Source organism: Megascapheus bottae, chromosome 17 (genome assembly GCF_031878675.1).
Source record: "Megascapheus bottae isolate mThoBot1 chromosome 17, mThoBot2.hap1, whole genome shotgun sequence".
Lineage (NCBI taxonomy): Eukaryota > Metazoa > Chordata > Mammalia > Rodentia > Geomyidae > Megascapheus > Megascapheus bottae.
In genome coordinates this window covers 25,056,182-25,073,431 of record NC_143525.1, presented here as the reverse complement: position 1 = coordinate 25,073,431, position 17,250 = coordinate 25,056,182, and the positions used below count along the sequence as shown (strand labels likewise).

The following is a 17,250-nucleotide window of genomic DNA, read 5'->3' as shown; positions in this document are numbered from 1 at the left end:
CAGGTTTACAGACTCCTTCCAAAACCATTATTTCCTGCCCAACAGCCAGGAGAAGTAGGGCCCCTCCTACCCTCATTTGTAGCAGTTCCTCAGAGTTTCCTGAAGAGCATCTAGAACAAGTGGTGGCTTCCCCCAATCCCTGGGAGAGTGGCCTGGACTGCCACTGAGCCTGCCTGGGCACGGCCAGTGAAGAGGAACAGCCAGCAGGGCAGAGAGGGAAGCTGGCAAACTAAAATTAATGTTCCTTTCCTGGCACAGCAGACTTTGCCACAGAGCAGGTGTGCATCCTGCAGGCCAGACAGCGGTCTCTTGGTATCAATCTTTCCTTTTTACAAAACCAATGTGAAATAGCAGGCTATGTGTTTGTGCCTGATAGACACAAGGTGGGCTTCTTTCTATGCATTGTGGTTTTAGCATGGTGGGTTAAGGTTGCCCTTGCCCTGCAAAGCATTATCTTACTTGGGAAGCAGATTCAGTGAGGCATCGTGAACAGTTGTAGATCTTTGGGTCCAGAGGTAGGAATGCCTTCTATGCACTGTGCTAATAAGCATTTGGATGACTCTCTGCTGATTCTGCTGTCCCCGGCTGGCAGCTTAGGACAAGAGTCCTACGGCAGTGACTGTTAGAAACTGGACCAGCACCTTGATACAGCCACATAAGCTGGGCAGCCCCTTTCTTCCCAGGACCTGGTGAGCTGTAGATGCTGGGTGTCTGCCTGCCTGGGTTGTCTGGTCCCCTCCCTCTACCATGAGCTGAGCTTCTGTACCACGCCCAGGAGTTCAGTCTCCCCACTCTCTGTACAGGCCAAAGCCTACAGCCTCTGCCGAGCCAAAGGTGCTTGGCCTCATCCTTGTTTTCCACTTTTCCCTGGATCCTTGCTTTTCTTTCTTGCTGGATAGCGCTTTGTTTGCTTAGGGAAGAACATCGAGAGGGAGGGGGCCTAACCTTGGTGGGAGGATAGGAGGCAGCAGGAATGAGTAGCCTCTGCTCATGGAGCCCTGCCCAGGAGGGTTGTATTCTTGCTGTCTGAAGAAGATTCAAAGAACTAAGTGTAGGGTCGGCATTGGTACAACAGGGAGCCATAAGCCAGGGGTTCCTCTCCAGCCTCATTCATGTCATTACTGCCAGCCTTGGTTTCTTAATCAGGTATGCATGCCCCTCCATCAGCCTTCACAGGGCCTTGTCAGAAGAGAAGATCAGATGCTCTGAAGCATCTAAATGGGCACAGGGCCCCCTTCCCAGGTCCATCCTGAGCTGAGCACACTGGGCAGCAAGCAGGCTAAGCCTGTGGTAAATGACAGTGGTGTTCTTGTACAGATTTCAGGTGGAGCTGCTCTGAGTCCTGTTGCATCTTATGGGTGTGAGCTGGCTGGCACTGCCAGTACCCTGCCTTCAGCTTTCTTCACTAGGTAAACTACAGAGATTGAGACAGAGGACTCAGCAGGCATGTGGCTACTAGACAGCCCATTGAATAGAAAAAGGCTTTAAACTGACCTGCAGAGTCAGCGAGCCCCAACCTCTCTTGTGCAGCCAGTGGCTGGGCCATACTTAGCCTCTTTTGAGCAGTTCCCCTCCTGTGACCCAAGGTCCCAGGGCGAGGGACAACCCAGGTGTGCACAGGAAGAGGCAGACTTCCTGCGGGGAAGACGTTCCCCCTGTGCTAATTGTAAATTGTTGCCCCTCACTGCGCCCTTCCCTTGCTTTCCCCCTTACCTGTGGACAGTGCTACTCACCTGAGGGCTTAGGTGCTGGGAGCCTTCCCCTCAGGCTCCTGGTGGTCACCTCATACTTCTTCCACGGATGCCTCTTTCCTGCCCCACTGTTTCTCCCCTGGGCACCTCTCAGTGCAAGCTCCTCGCTGCTGACAGCCAGCTCTGTTCCAGCCTTGCTTTTTTGTTGTTGGTCGTCCCGGAGATGCAAGTGTCAAATTACCGCCGAGAGGGGGAGCCAGAGGGAGCCTGTGCTGGAGCTTTCCTATAACTTTGTACCCCATGCTGTGCCTTCCCCAGCGTGGGAGGTCTGATGCTCTTTCTCCTTCCATCTCTTCCTCTCTCTGCCCTCATGCTGGTGGACCAAGTTGGAGGCTGGGTTCTAGGCAGAGCTGATGACCAAAGAAGTGGCTGGTTCTGGTTCTCTGTGGAGATGACCCCAGGGGACTGCCTGAGCTGGTGAAGAAGAGGGTGGAGCAGTTTTCCCAGCTTCTGGGCTCCCCACCACCACCTTCAGGAGGGCATTTGGCTCTTCTCCCTGACCACCCCTTCCTGTCCCTCAGTCCACTCCCTGGCTGGTCCCTTCCTCTGGCCTTTCCAAGGAAAGAAGAAAATGGTAGGTAGCTATTAGACCACCCAAGTAAGCAGGCAGGCTTTGCGGTCAATCCTCTAGGATGTTCTTCTGCCACACGGCATCCAGAGACATCTTGGAGAGAATTTGAGAAAACTTGGTATCCTGGTAGTGGCCTGCTTGCCTAGCAAGAGCTTTGTGTTCCACCTAAAGGAAGGGCACCACTGTCTGATTCTGCTCAGTTGTCTCTGTATTGGGGTCTGGCTGTCAGGGAGAGGCCCCAGAGCCAGTGGCTGGGCCCTTTGACATTTGGCTGGCCGTGCCACCCAGCCGGCTAAGTTATAAGGAGAGAAAAATGATCCCAACCCAGTAGTCAATGGGGCTCTTTGAATCTAAGCACAAAACCCCAGTGAGGCAGAGCTTGGGGGCAGGGAGAAGGCCAGGCGTGTGGTTACACCACTTGGATGCCAGACCATCCCAGAAGCCAGACAGGCGGCCACTATTCAGGGGGAGAGGGAACATTTGTCACATTTAGTATTAGAAGGAGCAGAGTACAAGTGCACCCTCTGGTGGCCACCTCTGCCATCTTTAGATGCTCCAGTCTAACTCAGAGCTGTGTTCTCTATCCACTCCCATTAGAAGGCCTCCAGACCCTGCATCTTTACAAACTGGGATAGAGCTTTTGCTTCCTAAGTCTGTTCTAGGGTTGTAGATCCCAGCAGTGATCACAAATGAGAGGTGCTCTGGTTAGAGTCTCTGGCAAAGCTGCACCTCCCTCTCTGAATGTACTCTGCAGTAAGTATGTACAATGCCAGCTCTCAGAACTGCCTGCTAGCTGAGTGCTGGTGGCTCAGCCTGTAATCCTAGCTACTTAGGAGGCAGAGATTTGAGGATCAGGGTCATAGCCACCAAAAAAAAAAAAAAAAAAAAAAAAAGAACTGTGGCTCAAGTGGTAGAGCAATAGCTTTCAGAAAAAAAAAAAAAATCTAAGGAATAGCACCAAGGCCTTGAATTCAGGCCTCAGTAATAGTACCAAAACAAAGAAAACCCTGTCTTCTTTCTAGCTCTCAATGAGCTTCTCTGCCATGTGTAGCCACCAGCCATGGGCTGGGTACAGCACAGCATGCCAAAACAGAACATCATCAGGGTCCACACAAAGAGGAGCAAGGAAAGTACGGGGGCAAAAGTAGGGCCTCTTTTCATCCTAAGAAGGGCTTAGAGTATTATTATTATTATAATGCTCTGCGCCGTGGTACAGGTGCCTTTATGGCAGGACAGTATCTGTCCAGAACATTCCAGCACCAGAGTAGTGACTGAACAAAGCAGAGCTCACATGTTGGCCTTGGGAAAGATCTTTCACCTCACTGGGTCCCTGTGCAGTGAGATGTGTGAGATGTCCGCATGCTGCCAGCTAACCATGGTTGACCAATGTTTGGGGATTGAGTGAATAAAGCCTGGCCTGTCAGGTCCTTCACCCCTCACCTCCATGACCCTCCTGCTCCAGGTGCCGCCATGCTGCCATTGCCAAGTACTTTGGGGATGCACCACCTGCCTGCAGCAAAGGCTGTGACCACTGCCAGAACCCTGCAGCTGTGAGGAAGCGGTTGGATGCCCTGGAGCACAGCAGCAACTGGAGCAAGACTTCCATTGGGCCCTTCCAAAAGAATGGCTTCGACCCTGAACTGTATGAGGGAGGCCGCAGGGGTTACGGGGGTTTCAGCAGGTAAGAGATCACAGGAAGTAGCCTGTCATCTCTCCAGCCTTCCACCCAAAGCTAGGGTTAGGCCAGAGCAGCCCAGTGCTAGTCTTCCTGCCACCTGGTCCCCAGTGTTGTTCCAAGCTACCGGAATGTCAGACATCAGTGCCCTACCTGTGATGTGAGTAAGGAGGGCAAAACCCCAGCTCAAGTCTACTCACATCTGCCCTATCCCCTAGGTACGACGAAGGCTCTGGAGGCAGTGGTGATGAGGTCAAAGATGAGGCCCACAAACGAGAATGGAATCTCTTCTATCAGAAGCAGATGAGCCTGAGAAAGGTAAAGGGAGTGGGGACACAGAGACCCCTATAGAAGCCCACGCTCCCCTGTTTCTTCCCAACCCTAAGTGGGAGCTGGCCTATAGGCCCAGATGCCTCATGGTCCCCTTATTTCATCTTCCAGGGCAAAGATCCCAAGGCAGAAGAATTCATACCCCCAGGTTGGTACTGAAATGTCCCTGGAAATCATGGCTGTGCCTGGGATGCGAATGATGGGGGCCTCATTGGGGGTGGGGCGGCTACAGAGTAGAAGGTTGGGTGGAAGGACTTGGTCCCTTCTCTGCAGATGAGAACTGTCCCCTGAAGGATGCTTCTAGCAGCAAGATTCCCAGGCTCACTGTGAAGGTAAGAGTGGGGAAACTCCTCACCTACCCCAGACCTCAACCCATCCTGGGATCGGGGGACCCACTTCCCTCTCTGCACAGGCTCGAGAACACTGCCTGCGGCTTCTTGAAGAGGCTCTGAGTAGTAACCATCAGGCTGCAGACTCCACTGGTGGGTGAGTATCTGAGATCTCCATGGTTGGGTGGAGACGTGTTCCTTCCAAGGCTGCCCCTGGGTGTTAACCCATCCTAGCCCAGGGCTGCCAAGAGACAGATACTACCAGAGGCTGATGAAGCTGAGCCATAGGGTGTCTAGGAAGGCCGAAATCCAGTTCCTATGCCCATCTTTACTAGGCCCCAAGCCATCCTCTGATGGTCCCTGGAGAGAATGTACCAGTATTCTAGGGAGAGGCTCAGGCCTACTTGTTCCTGTCCACAGAGCAGACTTCCAGACCAAGGCTGTGGAACTGGAACATGAGACATTCCGAAATGCCAAGATGGCCAATCTGTACAAGGCCAGCGTGCTGAAGAAGGTAGGCCTAGAGCTGGGGGAAATTGGGGCTGGACACTCCCAGGATAAGAAAGGGAGGCCCATTTACAGTCCATCTAGCCCGCTGGCCTCAGGGGCTATTGATGAGAGTAGAGCCTGTCCTTGACCAAGCAGAGATGTTTCTAACAGAACTGGGTTCTGGCCCAGGAGGTGCTCACGGATGTTATGGCTTTCCTGTCTGACCTTGCCCAGGTAGCTGAGATCCACAAAGCCTCCAAGGATGGGCAGCTCTATGACACGGGAGGAAGCACCAAGAGCTGCAGCACCCAGCCTGAGTCCCCTGAGCCCAATGAGTATGACATCCCTCCCGCCTCCCACGTGTACTCGGTGAGTTGCATTCTGGTGTCCTGGCAAGGCTCCAGTTCTCCTTTGCCCTCAGATAAGGCATGACCTCCTGCTTCTCACTCCCCTGGAGGAGCACCTGTGCTCTGTCAACTATGCCTTTGTCGGCCACAACTGTTCTTCTGTCAGTCTGCTCCCTAAGTGGGGTCCTGCTCCACTGCTTCCTCCTATACTAAGACATCATCCCAACACAGTCATAGCCGAGCCTGTGCCGAAGGCCCTCGAGGCTGACTGGGAGTCTGAACTGTTCTCCTTTCTCCTCCACAGCTCAAAACAAAGCGGGTGGGAGCTGGCTTCTGTGCCTTCCAAACAGCCACTGAGCTGTTAGGGAAATCTCAGACCCAGGAACAAGCCTCTCAGCCTGTGAAGGGAGGCAAACCGGAGCCCCTCAGCCTCCAGGAAGTCAGGAGTGAGCCCCTCCCTGGACACAGTGATGCTGTTAGAGCCAGTACTTATTGTGGGGGACCTTCCCCTGAGAAGAAGGCAAAAGGTTCTTCCAGGGGAGGCTCGATTGCCAAGGCCCGGGCCAACAAGAAACAGCAGCTTCTAGCTGCAGCAGCCCACAAGGATTCTCAGAGCATCGCCCGCTTCCTTTGCCAGAAGGTGGAGAGCTCACCTCTACTGGCTTCAGCCCCAGAGGCTGAAAGTGCCAGTTCCTCCTGTGAGGGTGCTTCGGGACCCCTGAAAGCTCCAAAGCAGCACACAGAGGGGGAAGATGGAGCCCCAAGATGTTTGACTGCCTCTCTCCAAACTGAGGCATGTCCCCAGGATCAGCCAAGGTAAGGACAAAGGTAGTTGTGAAATCTTTCTTTTTGCTCACTGGTTCTCTGTTGCTTGAGGCTCTGCTAGGCTGCCTGGGGCAAAGGAGCAGGTGAACCAACCTGGAGTTCTGATTCTGCTCTTCCCTCTGTCCAGTGCCTGCCCACTCAGAGACCAGGGGCTCTCTGGAGGCCAGCCCAGCCCCTTGAAGGAGACCCCAACTAGCAAGCGGAACAGACCCCAGGAGGTACTATAGGGATGAGATCATCAGGGAGAGGGAGGCCAATGGCAAGGCCAGAAGCGGCTGTGCCTGGCAGGGCTCTCCATGGCAGGTGGGACAGGCTGGAGGGAGCCACCTGGTGCTGAAGCCTGGGCTTCCAGAGGGGCAGGGAATGGGAGCCTGACAGTGACTATGACCCTGTCCAGGAGAACCCAGAGAGCCAGGCTCAGAAGAGACCCCGCCCCTCGGCCAAGCCCCCCATCACAACTGAGGTCAAGGACAGCACCTCAGCTAATGATCAGGGTGCCTTGAACTCTGTGGCCCAAGAGCACTGCCAGCTCTCAGCTCCCGGTGTCTCCCTGAAGGAGGCTGCAGATGTTGTGGTCAGGTGTCTGACCCCTCTCTACAAGGAGGGCAAGTTCGCATCTAAGGTAGGCTTGCCCTCCCCAGGCCCAGGGTGCTTGGGGGAAGTAGGGGGCAAGGAGTGGATGAAGTGGGGCATAGGCCAGGCCCAGGACCAGGCTGCGGCTCTAGGCTCCCACCTCCTGCGTTCTCCCTCTGCCTTCCAGGAGTTGTTTAAAGGCTTAGCTCGCCATCTCACACACTTGCTGACTCAGAAGGCCTCTTCTAAAAGGAGTGGTGAGCGCCAGTCAGCATGGTGGGGGGAATGGGTCTGTGGGGAGGAGCCGCTCTCACCTCTTCACCTTCTCCCCCTGGACCTGCAGTGAAGGAAGGGGCCCAGAGCCTCATCAAGCAGTTCTTCCGTGGCCACTCGCGGTGTGAGAGTGAAGCTGACTGGCGCAGCCTGTGTGGCCTACAGAGATGATGCAGTGTCCTCCAGACTGCCGTGAGCCAACTCGGCGGCAGCCACCATCCTTCCCAGGGTCTTAACCCTTTCTGACTGTGCTTTGCTTTGAAGATGGTTCCAGATACTCCCAGATCAAGTAAGAGGCCAGAGGTCAGCCTCCCAGTGTCTCCAGGCCCACATGGCTGGGGGTGTTTGGCCAGACCCCCAGGATGGAAGGTGGTAGGTAGATGGTGTGGCTGCTGCCAGGAGGACAGGCAGGAGTAGCCTCCTTTTTGTGTGTGTGTGTGTTCAGCCTGGGGCCTGAGTGCTATCCCTGGGCTTCTTTTTGCCCTAGGCTAGCATCTTGAGCCATAGCTTTTTGGTACTTTGTTGGAGATGAGTTTAATGGACTTCCTGCCTGGACTGGAGTGATCCTGAGATCACAGCCTCCTCGGTAGTTAGGGTTATGGGCATAAACCATCAACGCCTAGTTCCATATGTTTCTTAACAGTTTATCGTCCAGGAAAAGGCCTCCCTATGCAAGGTATTGGGGCCAACTCAGGTTCTCTTGTTCCCCCTAGCACCTACTTCCCTTGAGATGCCAGATTCTAGCCTTTCCTGGGTGTAGAGCTGTGGAAAGAGGGGTGGCAGCTAGGCCCTGTTCAGTTTCTGGATAGGATGGCCAGGCCTTAATAGATGTTTACAAGAATAAAGTCCTGTTTGCCCTGACACATGCACACACGCATACACAGCCCTTTAGGAGCTTTATTTCCTCAGCAGCAGCTGCGTGTAAGCCTGGGTTCATGCTGACCTTGATCCTGGTCCGGGACCTGGGATCCTAAGTGGTCATCTCCCTTAGGCTGGGCAGCATCAGATGCCCAAGCCAAAGTTCTTGTAGCCCCTCTCTGGGCTCAGTCTTCCCCAGAAACATGTGTGACTTTTTTTCCCAGTTAAAGCCACGGTGGCAGTCCCTGCCTTGTGGCCTCCACTTGGGTTATGCTGCAGCAGCTTCCAGAGCAGAAGCAAGTGAAGGCGAAACCAGCACCCGAGGCAGAAGGTAGACTGGGCCCGGGAGGGGCCTCCCCTTCGCCTCCACCCTCTCAGTTGGGGCCTGGTCACTGGGAGGAAGACACATTGCTATCCATCAAGAAGATGATGGTGTGTTGCAGCTCCTGGGCCTGCCGGGAAAGGTCAAATCAGCGCCATGCTCCCTGGCGGCCTCCCCATCCATCCCTGCCCACTCAGCTCCCGAGCTGCACTGGCTAGGCTGGGGAAGATGTTCACGACCTCCTTGTCAGGGGTAGCAGGAACCCCGGCTTCTCACCTGTGGCAGCTCCACCCACATGGTCTGGGGGCTGTCGGCGGAGCCATAGTTGAGCTCCAGCCCCGGTGGCCCGTTTTCCTCCAGCGGGCTCAGCAGATGGAGCCGCTGCAGGTCCTTCAGGGCAATGGAGCAGCACAGTTTCTGGGGGAGCAGCGACAGCAGAGCTTGGCTCAGGGCTGGAGGGCCCATGTGTGGTGGGAAGGAAGCGGTCTGAGGGGACTCGGGTCTGTCCTGGTGCAGAAGCTCTGCCTACCTGGGAGTTGGGGTCCATGAGGATCAGATGTTGGCGGTTGAGCCCCAGGAGAACAGGTCCAGGAAGGACTATCTTACTTGCCCGAAGCACCACATACACAGTGTAGCCAAAGAAGGGCAGCTGCCTTGCGGCCTCTGGGAGTGGAAGAGGATGTAGTCATTTCTGCCAGGAGTCAAGATCACCCTATTTTGCTCCCCAGGACAGATGAAGGGCAGACAGCCATAGAAGCTTCCTTGGCCCTCTGCACCCCTTTTTCTTTTCTTTTTTTTTTTTTTTGGCCAGTCCTGGGCTTGAGCTCAGGGCCTGAGCACTGTCCTTGGACTTTCTCAAGGCTAGAGTTCTACCACTTGAGCCTCAGCACCACTTCCGTCTTTTTTCTATGTATGTGGTACCGAGGAATCAAACCTGGGTCTTTGTGCATGCAAGGCAAGCACTTTAACCACTAGGCCAAACTCCCGACCCCTCTACATCCCTTTCATCTTGGGCCTCCAGACTCTACCCCAGCACCCCTGTCCCAAACGCACGGATGAAACTGATCTGTGCCTCCAAGGAGTCGTAATCTTTCAATTGCCTCAGCTCCTGCTCCAGCAAACTCTTTATGGTGGTCATGTTCACCTGCCACTGCAGGGGCTTGGGTATGTAGGCCAGCAGTTCTTGCCTAGGATACACCACTCGATCAGGCCCCCTGAATGCAGCCCCTAGTGCAGGGCTGGGCTATGTGCTGAGAGGCCAAACCTCCACCTGCTGTGGAGAGGACTAGGACCTGTACATGAGTGAGGCGAGGGCATTCCTCCAGGCCAGTATGGGCAGGGCCAGGAAAGGCTCCACAGAGTCCTGGCTGGGAGTTCTGAGGAGCGCTAGGCTGGGGCCCAGGCAGGAAGATACAACCTTGGAGATGAGGGGATGGAGGTGAGGGCTGAGCTCACGCACTCTGAGGGGGCTCCCTGTCTGTCTCTGCTGAGGTGCTGGAGGGCAGCGAGCTGAGCAAGTTGAGCATCGGCCTGGGCGCTGGCCATCAGCTTCCCCTGGAGGTAGTCCCGAAGCACCTGGCGGGGAGGGGGGTGGCACTGTAAGGGGTGCTGTGCTCCGGCCCTCCCAGCAGTTGGAGCTAACCAGGGATCAGTGGGTTTCTGCCACCCTCCCTCCCTCCCGATGGCCACATCCATGTGAGGCACACATACAGGAACTACAGCAGTCCCAGGTCGAGGCTGACCTGACCATAGTGGGTGCTGATGTAGGTGGGGTGTTCAAAGTGCAGCGGGCTCTCCCAGCCAAGCCGCCGGCTGTGCAGGCTCATGTCTGGCCCTACCACCACACTGTTGATGTACTCGTGGGGCCGCAGGGGCCGCACAAGGTCACCTGTGTGAAGAGCTCAGGCCAGTGCTGCCCATAGCCCACCCTGCTGGCCCAGCACAGGGCTGTCTTCCTGCCTGCCCCTCCCCCAGTCCAGGCTCACCTTCCCCTCTGATAAGGAAGAGGGCAAATTCCTGTACTTCCTGAGGGTCCATGATGCCCATCTGCCCGCATAGCTCCTCCAGTGCTTCTCCTGCCACCTGGGCATACAGACAGGGCTGTGATGATGGGGGACCCATGCTGAGGCCCACAGCCTCTTCCCTCAGTGCTTGCCCACCGTGAAGGTCTGGATGTTTGTCCTGTAGTCCACGCCGCCAGGCAGGTGAATTAAAAGTACACGGACTGCTTGTCCTTTCTGTCAGGCAAGGTATAGGGGCAGTCACCAGTAGCCAGATATCCTATCCCATGAGTGTGTTCCTCTATCCCAGGGAAGTCCCAGAAGGCCCATCTGCCCGCCTGTACCAGGAAAGCCTGCATTTCACCCGGCGGGGGCAGCTGCTGGCGGCCTCCATATTTGACGGTACGCTGCAGGTTTTCCTGGCTGCTCCGGGCCAGCTCTGCAGAGGAGCCAGAGTCACACATGTCCCTGTGTCCAGCCCATGAAGCCCCAGGCCCAGGGATCCTTCCTCCCTCAGCACCTTGGTCGGGGCCTGAATCCTGCAGGAACTTGGTCACATAGGGCATCAGTGTTGTGGACGGGAGGAAGAAGCCCGTGAGGAGACTGAGGAAGCCCCAGCCCCGGACACAGCGCTCCCTAAGGAACAGAGACCTGGCCTCAGCCTGGCCACACACAGCCATGCTGCCCCAGCCCCCTGCCCACCATTTGCACTCACGGTCGGGGGTGTCCTGTGACCTGTTTGATGACCTGGCAGTACATCTCATCCCTGAGCTGCTCCTCCCGGGACAGCTGTTGAGGGGAGGAAGGACAGGTAGGTAGGGCAGGGGCAGTCAGCAAAGGGGGGCATGCTAAAGTCAGTGTGACATCCCAGTGAGATTCAACCCCAGTTAGCTTTCATAAAACCATAGTAGAGCTATGGCTCAAGTGGTAGAGTGGAAAAGTTCAGGGACTGCCTAAGCCCTGAGTTCAAGCCCCAGTACTAGTACACAGAAAAGACATCCTATACACCTGTTGTGTTTTGTTCCTTTTTTTTTTTTCCCCTGTGCTGGGGTAGAGCATACTATGCCAGCCCTGTACCAGTGAACCATGCTCCATCTCTGCTCACTCCTTACATCACTCCCCTTTCTCCCTAGAGCCTTGCAGCCTTAACTGGTTCTTTGGCCTCTGGGCTGTGAGGGCCCTGAGCCCTTCTACACACTTCCATCTGAGTGTGCGTCTCCAGCCTGATTCTCCTGGAAGCCCAGAGCCTGCCACCCAGAAGTCTGCCACCTCTGATTTCACATGTCCCAGAGAAACCCTCCTGTCCAAGACCTGCCCTGGCTCCATGCCCACAGTGAGCACTTGCTGGCTCAGAAATTTTGCCCATCTCCCCACTGCTATTGCCTCTGGACTGTACCTACCCTTTCACTGGGATCATTGTTATAACTCCCCTCCCTCCCCCAAGCTCCCAGAAATCTCAATAGCTACAGTGATTAAATGTAAGCCAAGTCAGATTCCCATCAGAAAACTATCAGTGTGTGAAAAAACAAAGTTCCACTCTAATGGCCATAAGGCCTGGGGTCCTTTTGCTTTCCACATCCTCTACTCTTCTTACTCATTGCCTCCATGCTGGCCTGGTTGGTGCTGAGTCTCACCAAGCTGGCATTTGTGCTGGCTACCCAGTTCCTGTGTATACAGCTCATTTCTTCAGAACTCCGTCACAAAGCCACCTCTGTGGTAGTCCCTTTCTCTGACTAAGTACTTTCCCAAGATCTCTTCACTCCCAGACACATAATGCCAGGATTGTTTGACTGCCTCCTCCCGTGTCTGGGTTCACAGCCATGCCCCTAACATATAGTAGGTGCTCAATCCATACTTTTGAGTAATTGTAAAGAATAGTGACCAAAGAGGGGGATCTCACCTTCAGTAGCTCATAGAGCAGCTCCAGCTCATCCTTGCTCCTGGGCTTAGACTGGTCCCCCATATACTGCATCAAAGCTGCAGATAGGATATGGAGCTTGGATGGGGCCTGGCCTGGCCATCTGTGCTCTGATGCTTTACTCTCCAAACACTCCTGTGCTAGGCACACATCCCTCTCCTTTGAGAAATTCCAAGATGGCTCAAGGCCAGACTCAGGGCCTGCTATTAGCTGGACCCACCCACTGCCTTCTGATCCCAGATGTCATATCCAGTGAGATGGTGGAAAGGCAAATTGGGGGACTGAGGGGTCCATGATCTATCCCAAGTCAGTAGACAGGAGTAGGATCAGGTAGAATTCAAGGAGAGAGAGCTGGGTCTCCAGGTCCCCAGCACCTTGCAGATACTGCCACTTACCCCGAAAGCCTGCCACAGCCTTTTTGTTTGTGTCCTCATCGTTGATATTCATGAGTGATTCCTGAATGGGAGTCTGGCCAAAAGACCTGGGCTGTGGGTCTGGGGCTACGGGAGTCAAAGGGCAGATCCATGGGCCAACTCCTCCCACCTGGGCCCTTACCTTGGTGTACTGCACCAGACTGTCTATAGTCTTCCCCGCAGGACCTCTGTCCATCTGACCTGGCCTGGAAGGGTGGGGGCAGAGGGTAAGAGAGCCTTGCTTGCTCTTTATTCCAGGCTATGAGGAGGGTGGTGAGAGCAGTCGTCTGATGGCTCAGGACAGGTTGAGGGGCTCATACTGGGAAGGTTATGGATGGGCAGACCCAAGGCACTCACAAGGTGTGAGGCTTCCGGAAGTAGTGCAGGGCAAATTCCTGCATGGTATAGTTGTGGGCTTCAGAAGACAGTGGGGTGTAGACCGCAAAGGAAGGCAGACTGGTGGCCTCTGAATCACTGTGTGCTTGGCTCCAGGGATGGGCAGGACGCTGGGAGCACAGAAAATCTGGTGCTACCCAGTACCCACCAGCTTGTCCCAGAGCTGTCATCACTAGCCCCAGCTCTGCCCCCCCTTTGCCACCTGAGAGCAGTTAATACCAGAAACCAGGAAAGTCAAGATAGTTTATTGAACATTTCTATGGCAGCATTGAACTAAACATCACTTGGAAAACAGAGGGGGATAGGGCCCATCCCCTGCCCGCAGGGGGCTTACAGGCTTGCTGAGGATACAAGGCAAGAAATGAGGAGAGTCTAGAGAAAATAGCAACACACCAAGGACTGCCCACCAAGCCACAGAAGGCAGATGGACCTTGGGGGCAACTTTCAATGATACTTAGTCCTTCCCTTTTACCTCTCCTGTTTTCCTCACTTCTGAGGCCCTGTCCCACTGAGCTGGTTCCCTGGGTTGTGTCTGACTCTTGCGCTGCCAGCTGTGCCTCTGCTCCGGTGAGAAGGAGAGGTCAGGAGCAGCAGCCGGCTGTACCAGGTCAGCAGGGAAGAGTCCAGATCGACCTCCAATAGAACCGAACTGCCAGCCTAGAATGCATCCCCAAATCATGGCTCACTCACCTGACCCCTCTGCTGTCCTCAGACTCTACCAGCAGGATGTCCTCTCTGCACCAGACCCTGCCAGCTGGGAGCAGGGGGAGGGTGCGTATTATACCTGGCTCCAGAGTGGTCACTGGCAACAGCTTGATGAGATCCCCACGGTGGAAACTGAGGAGGCTGTGATCATCCGTGATGTAGCTGCGCAGAGCGATGACGTAGCCAGACCCCTACAGGCCAGTGAGTGAGGAGGTTAGAGCTGGCATCTCCATCCCAGAACTCCAGAGACCCAGCCTGAAATCCAACCCCACCCGAGGGTAGCCAAACAGGGTGAAACAGGTTGGGGATGCTCCCCACTTCCCGGCCCATGCTGACCTTCCTGAGCTCATCCAGGAACTGCTCCACCAGAGTCTTAATGGCCCTTGCCCGGGGTGTGTGCAACACCAGCTGCTCACTCTTCAGAGCCAGCTCCAGGGTGGAGTAACCCCGGCATTCTACACCCAGCACCTGGGCAAAGCTGTGAACAGATTGAGGACTTCAGCTGGGGAGTCTCTTTTCTGCCACACCCCCAGCTCAGGCTCTGGGCCAGCTGACCTGTAGGAGCAGAGTGTCTTCAGCTGGTCTAGATTGAAGTTGGAGACTTGGACTACCTTAAGGAGTCTCAGCCCTCGGTGAGACACAGCCAGCAGCTGTACATCACTGCCACTCTCTCCCTGCCAAGGGAAGGGGAAGGGCGGTCACAGGCAGGTTCCTAGGTCTTGGCACTTCCCTGATGCCTGGGACCTACAGCACAGGGCTAGAGGCTTTTTTTTTTTTGCCATTCCTGGGCCTTGAACTCAGGGCCTGAACACTGTCCTTGGGCTTCCTCAAGACTGGCACTCTACCACTTGAGCCACAGCACCACATCTGGCTTTTTTCTATGGATGTGGTACTGAGGAATTGAACCCAGGTCTTCATGCATGTTAGGCAAGCACTCTACCACTAGGCCAAACTCCCAGCTCTAGAGGCTCATTTTGTCTAATGTCACCCCCAGTGTTACTGACCGAGACAGGGAAGAGGCGGGAGAAGTAATTGGCCCAGTTGTCCCGGGCAGCCACCACAATGCGCTTCTTCAAGCTGTCTTCAGTGGTGGCCAGAGAGTCGAGGCTCACCTCCATGTCTCCTGGGAACAGCAGGGGCCCAGCCCATCATCAGCCCCTCTTCTTGTGCAGTGCCCTCAGCCCACATTCTCCCTGCACAGGCAGGCCCCCAGCCCCCAGCCCTCTAGCTCCCACACCCCTACCCAGCAGGTCTTTCATCCTGTGCCGCTCATCTTGAGAGATTCGAATGCAGGACTCAGCGAAGGTGTCTCGCAGGATCTGGAGGCAGAGCCCAGAGGTCACCACCAAGTCCTTAGGAGACCAGAGCCAACCCCAGAGCAGCCGTGGAAACACATGGAGGACTCAGTGGAGGACACTGTGGTGCTCACTGGGCCCTGCTAGAGGTGGAACTGGAAGAGGACAGCGGGCTTGCAAGCCCAGGGCCATGTCTACACATGGCTCGTCTTCCCACCCCTTTGGTGCCTGCATCCCTGCCCCTGGCCTCTCCACTCTAGCTGCTGCAAACGGGTTCATATTGGCTATGCACATTCTACTTGCTACGAACATGGCAGACACAAGTAGGCACTATGCAAGTGTTTTCGTTGTTGTTTTGCCATTCCTGAGGCTTGAATTCAGGGCCTGGGCACTGTCCTTGAGCTTTCTCAAAGCTAGTGCTTTACCACTTGAGCCACAGTAACACTTCTGTGGTACCAAGGAGATCTGAAGATTGAGGTTCAAAGCCAGCCCATGTACCAAAGTCTGTGAGACTCTTATCTCCAATTATTCACTAGGAAACTAGTGGTGTGGCTCAACGGCTAGGGCAGTAGCCTTGAGCCAAACCGCTCAGGGACAATGCCAGGCCCAGGGTAGGGTGATAGCCTTGAGCTGAAGTGCTCAGGGATAACACCCAGACCCAGAGCTCAAGCCCCATAACCAACAACAACAACAAAAAATGCCAGATGCGGGTGGCTCACGTCTGTAATCGTAGCTACTCAGGAGGCTGAGATCTGAGGATCACGGTTCAAAGCCAGCCTGTGCACTAAGGTCTGTGAGACTCTCCAATTAACTACCAGAAAACTGGAAGTGTAGCTCGTGGTAGAGCGCTAGCCTTAAGTTGAAGAGCTCAGGGATCAGTGCCCAGGCCCGGAGTTCAAGTCCTATGACCCATAAAAAAAAAAATTTACTGGGGCCAGGAGGGTGGCCTAGTGGTAGATTGCTTCTCTAACATGCATGGAACTCAGGGTTCGATTCCTTGGCACTCAGAAAAAGCTGGAAATGGCTCAAGTGGTAGAGTGCTAGTCTTGAGAAAGCTCAAGGACAGTGCCCAGGCCCTAGGTTCAAGAGCAGAACTGGCTAGTGCTAGTGGCTCATGCCTATAATCCTAACTATTCAGGAAGCTGAGATCTGAGGACTGTGGTTCAAAGCAAGCCGAGAAAGTCCATGAGACTCTAATCTCCAATAAACTACTCAGACAAATCCAGAAATGGTGCTGTGGCTCAAGTGGTAGAGTACTAGCCTTGAGCAGAAAGAGGCTTGGGGATGGGGTCCAGGTTCTGAGTTCAAGCCCCAGAATCAGGAAAAGAAAAAAAAAAAGAAAAGAAAGCTGTGTAGTAATGTATCCACCTGTAATCCCAGTTTCTTAGGAGTTGGAAAAAACAGGATATGACCCTTTATACAAAAGTACTAGATTCTATCTGAAAAAAATAAAAGCAAGACGAGCCAGGAGCTTAACTCAAATGATAAGACACTCATCTAGCAAACACAAAGCTGAGTTCAAACCAAACCAACCATAACCAATTGCTGTCCTAAATGGGCAGAAATATGGCCAAGGAGGCAGAAAGAGGAACTGAAGAGCCTGAAAAGGCAGAGTCACAGTCCTGGGCCAAATAACAGCTACCATTGGCGAGGGCCTCCCGCATGCTGAGCCTGCACTGCAAAGTGGGTGAACATAGCACTTATAACCATCGATCAAACAAAATCATGGTTCCTGCTTAGCAGAACTGTTGCACACCATTGTAATGGCTGGTTGCTGTTACAGCCCTCGTCCAGGCATCAACCTGGTCCACATATGATGGGTTGGTGTGCCTCTCACCTGCTCACAGAGAAGCCGGAGGCAGTAAGGATGGCTGAAGTTCTCCCGGGGATAGAACACCTGGAGGAGAACATGGAAGAACCAAAGTTGGGCTGGCACAGTCTGCCCAATCCATGTCTGCTGGGATTGGAAAGCCCGCCTTGAAACAGTGGGGTTCCTGGCAGCCCGGAGGCCAGGCTGAGGCCCCGCCCCCAGACACACCTCCTTGCGTAGGAATAGCTTCCAGGGTGCGCTGGCATAGGAGAAGCACACGCTGCCAGAGGGGCTCAGTAGCTGCGTGGAGACCCCTTGGTCCTCCATGGGCTCCCTCAAGGCTACAGGGGAGGGATGAGGAGATCAGGCA

The 17,250-nt window shown here is 54.7% G+C and overlaps 2 protein-coding genes across 2 annotated transcripts in view; one reads left to right on the top strand and one right to left on the bottom strand.

Moving 5' to 3' along the window:
* Recql5 (RecQ like helicase 5) overlaps window positions 1-7,654 on the top strand; it is a 33,220-nt gene extending 25,566 nt beyond the window's left edge. The window contains exons 8-19 of the mRNA XM_090350301.1: window positions 3,785-4,003; window positions 4,216-4,315; window positions 4,439-4,475; window positions 4,601-4,659; window positions 4,740-4,813; window positions 5,077-5,170; window positions 5,380-5,514; window positions 5,797-6,308; window positions 6,445-6,535; window positions 6,715-6,939; window positions 7,078-7,147; window positions 7,234-7,654. Of these exons, the coding sequence (XP_090206427.1) occupies window positions 3,785-4,003; window positions 4,216-4,315; window positions 4,439-4,475; window positions 4,601-4,659; window positions 4,740-4,813; window positions 5,077-5,170; window positions 5,380-5,514; window positions 5,797-6,308; window positions 6,445-6,535; window positions 6,715-6,939; window positions 7,078-7,147; window positions 7,234-7,334 (1,717 nt within the window). The 3' untranslated portion in view covers window positions 7,335-7,654. The remainder of the gene's footprint in view (window positions 1-3,784; window positions 4,004-4,215; window positions 4,316-4,438; window positions 4,476-4,600; window positions 4,660-4,739; window positions 4,814-5,076; window positions 5,171-5,379; window positions 5,515-5,796; window positions 6,309-6,444; window positions 6,536-6,714; window positions 6,940-7,077; window positions 7,148-7,233) is intronic.
* A 686-nt stretch (window positions 7,655-8,340) lies between these two features.
* The window catches only part of Myo15b (myosin XVB), a 33,692-nt gene continuing 24,782 nt past the window's right edge, over window positions 8,341-17,250 (bottom strand). Inside the window, exons 42-64 of the mRNA XM_090350299.1 lie at window positions 17,109-17,221; window positions 16,908-16,967; window positions 15,019-15,094; window positions 14,780-14,898; window positions 14,331-14,449; window positions 14,112-14,253; window positions 13,855-13,966; window positions 13,561-13,727; window positions 13,032-13,180; window positions 12,817-12,880; window positions 12,657-12,729; window positions 12,244-12,320; window positions 11,059-11,132; window positions 10,864-10,979; window positions 10,688-10,782; window positions 10,503-10,580; window positions 10,329-10,425; window positions 10,086-10,231; window positions 9,803-9,918; window positions 9,397-9,530; window positions 8,873-9,006; window positions 8,620-8,760; window positions 8,341-8,473 (exon numbers count right to left, since the gene is read on the bottom strand). Of these exons, the coding sequence (XP_090206425.1) occupies window positions 8,411-8,473; window positions 8,620-8,760; window positions 8,873-9,006; window positions 9,397-9,530; window positions 9,803-9,918; window positions 10,086-10,231; window positions 10,329-10,425; window positions 10,503-10,580; window positions 10,688-10,782; window positions 10,864-10,979; window positions 11,059-11,132; window positions 12,244-12,320; window positions 12,657-12,729; window positions 12,817-12,880; window positions 13,032-13,180; window positions 13,561-13,727; window positions 13,855-13,966; window positions 14,112-14,253; window positions 14,331-14,449; window positions 14,780-14,898; window positions 15,019-15,094; window positions 16,908-16,967; window positions 17,109-17,221 (2,465 nt within the window). The 3' untranslated portion in view covers window positions 8,341-8,410. The remainder of the gene's footprint in view (window positions 8,474-8,619; window positions 8,761-8,872; window positions 9,007-9,396; window positions 9,531-9,802; window positions 9,919-10,085; window positions 10,232-10,328; window positions 10,426-10,502; window positions 10,581-10,687; window positions 10,783-10,863; window positions 10,980-11,058; window positions 11,133-12,243; window positions 12,321-12,656; window positions 12,730-12,816; window positions 12,881-13,031; window positions 13,181-13,560; window positions 13,728-13,854; window positions 13,967-14,111; window positions 14,254-14,330; window positions 14,450-14,779; window positions 14,899-15,018; window positions 15,095-16,907; window positions 16,968-17,108; window positions 17,222-17,250) is intronic.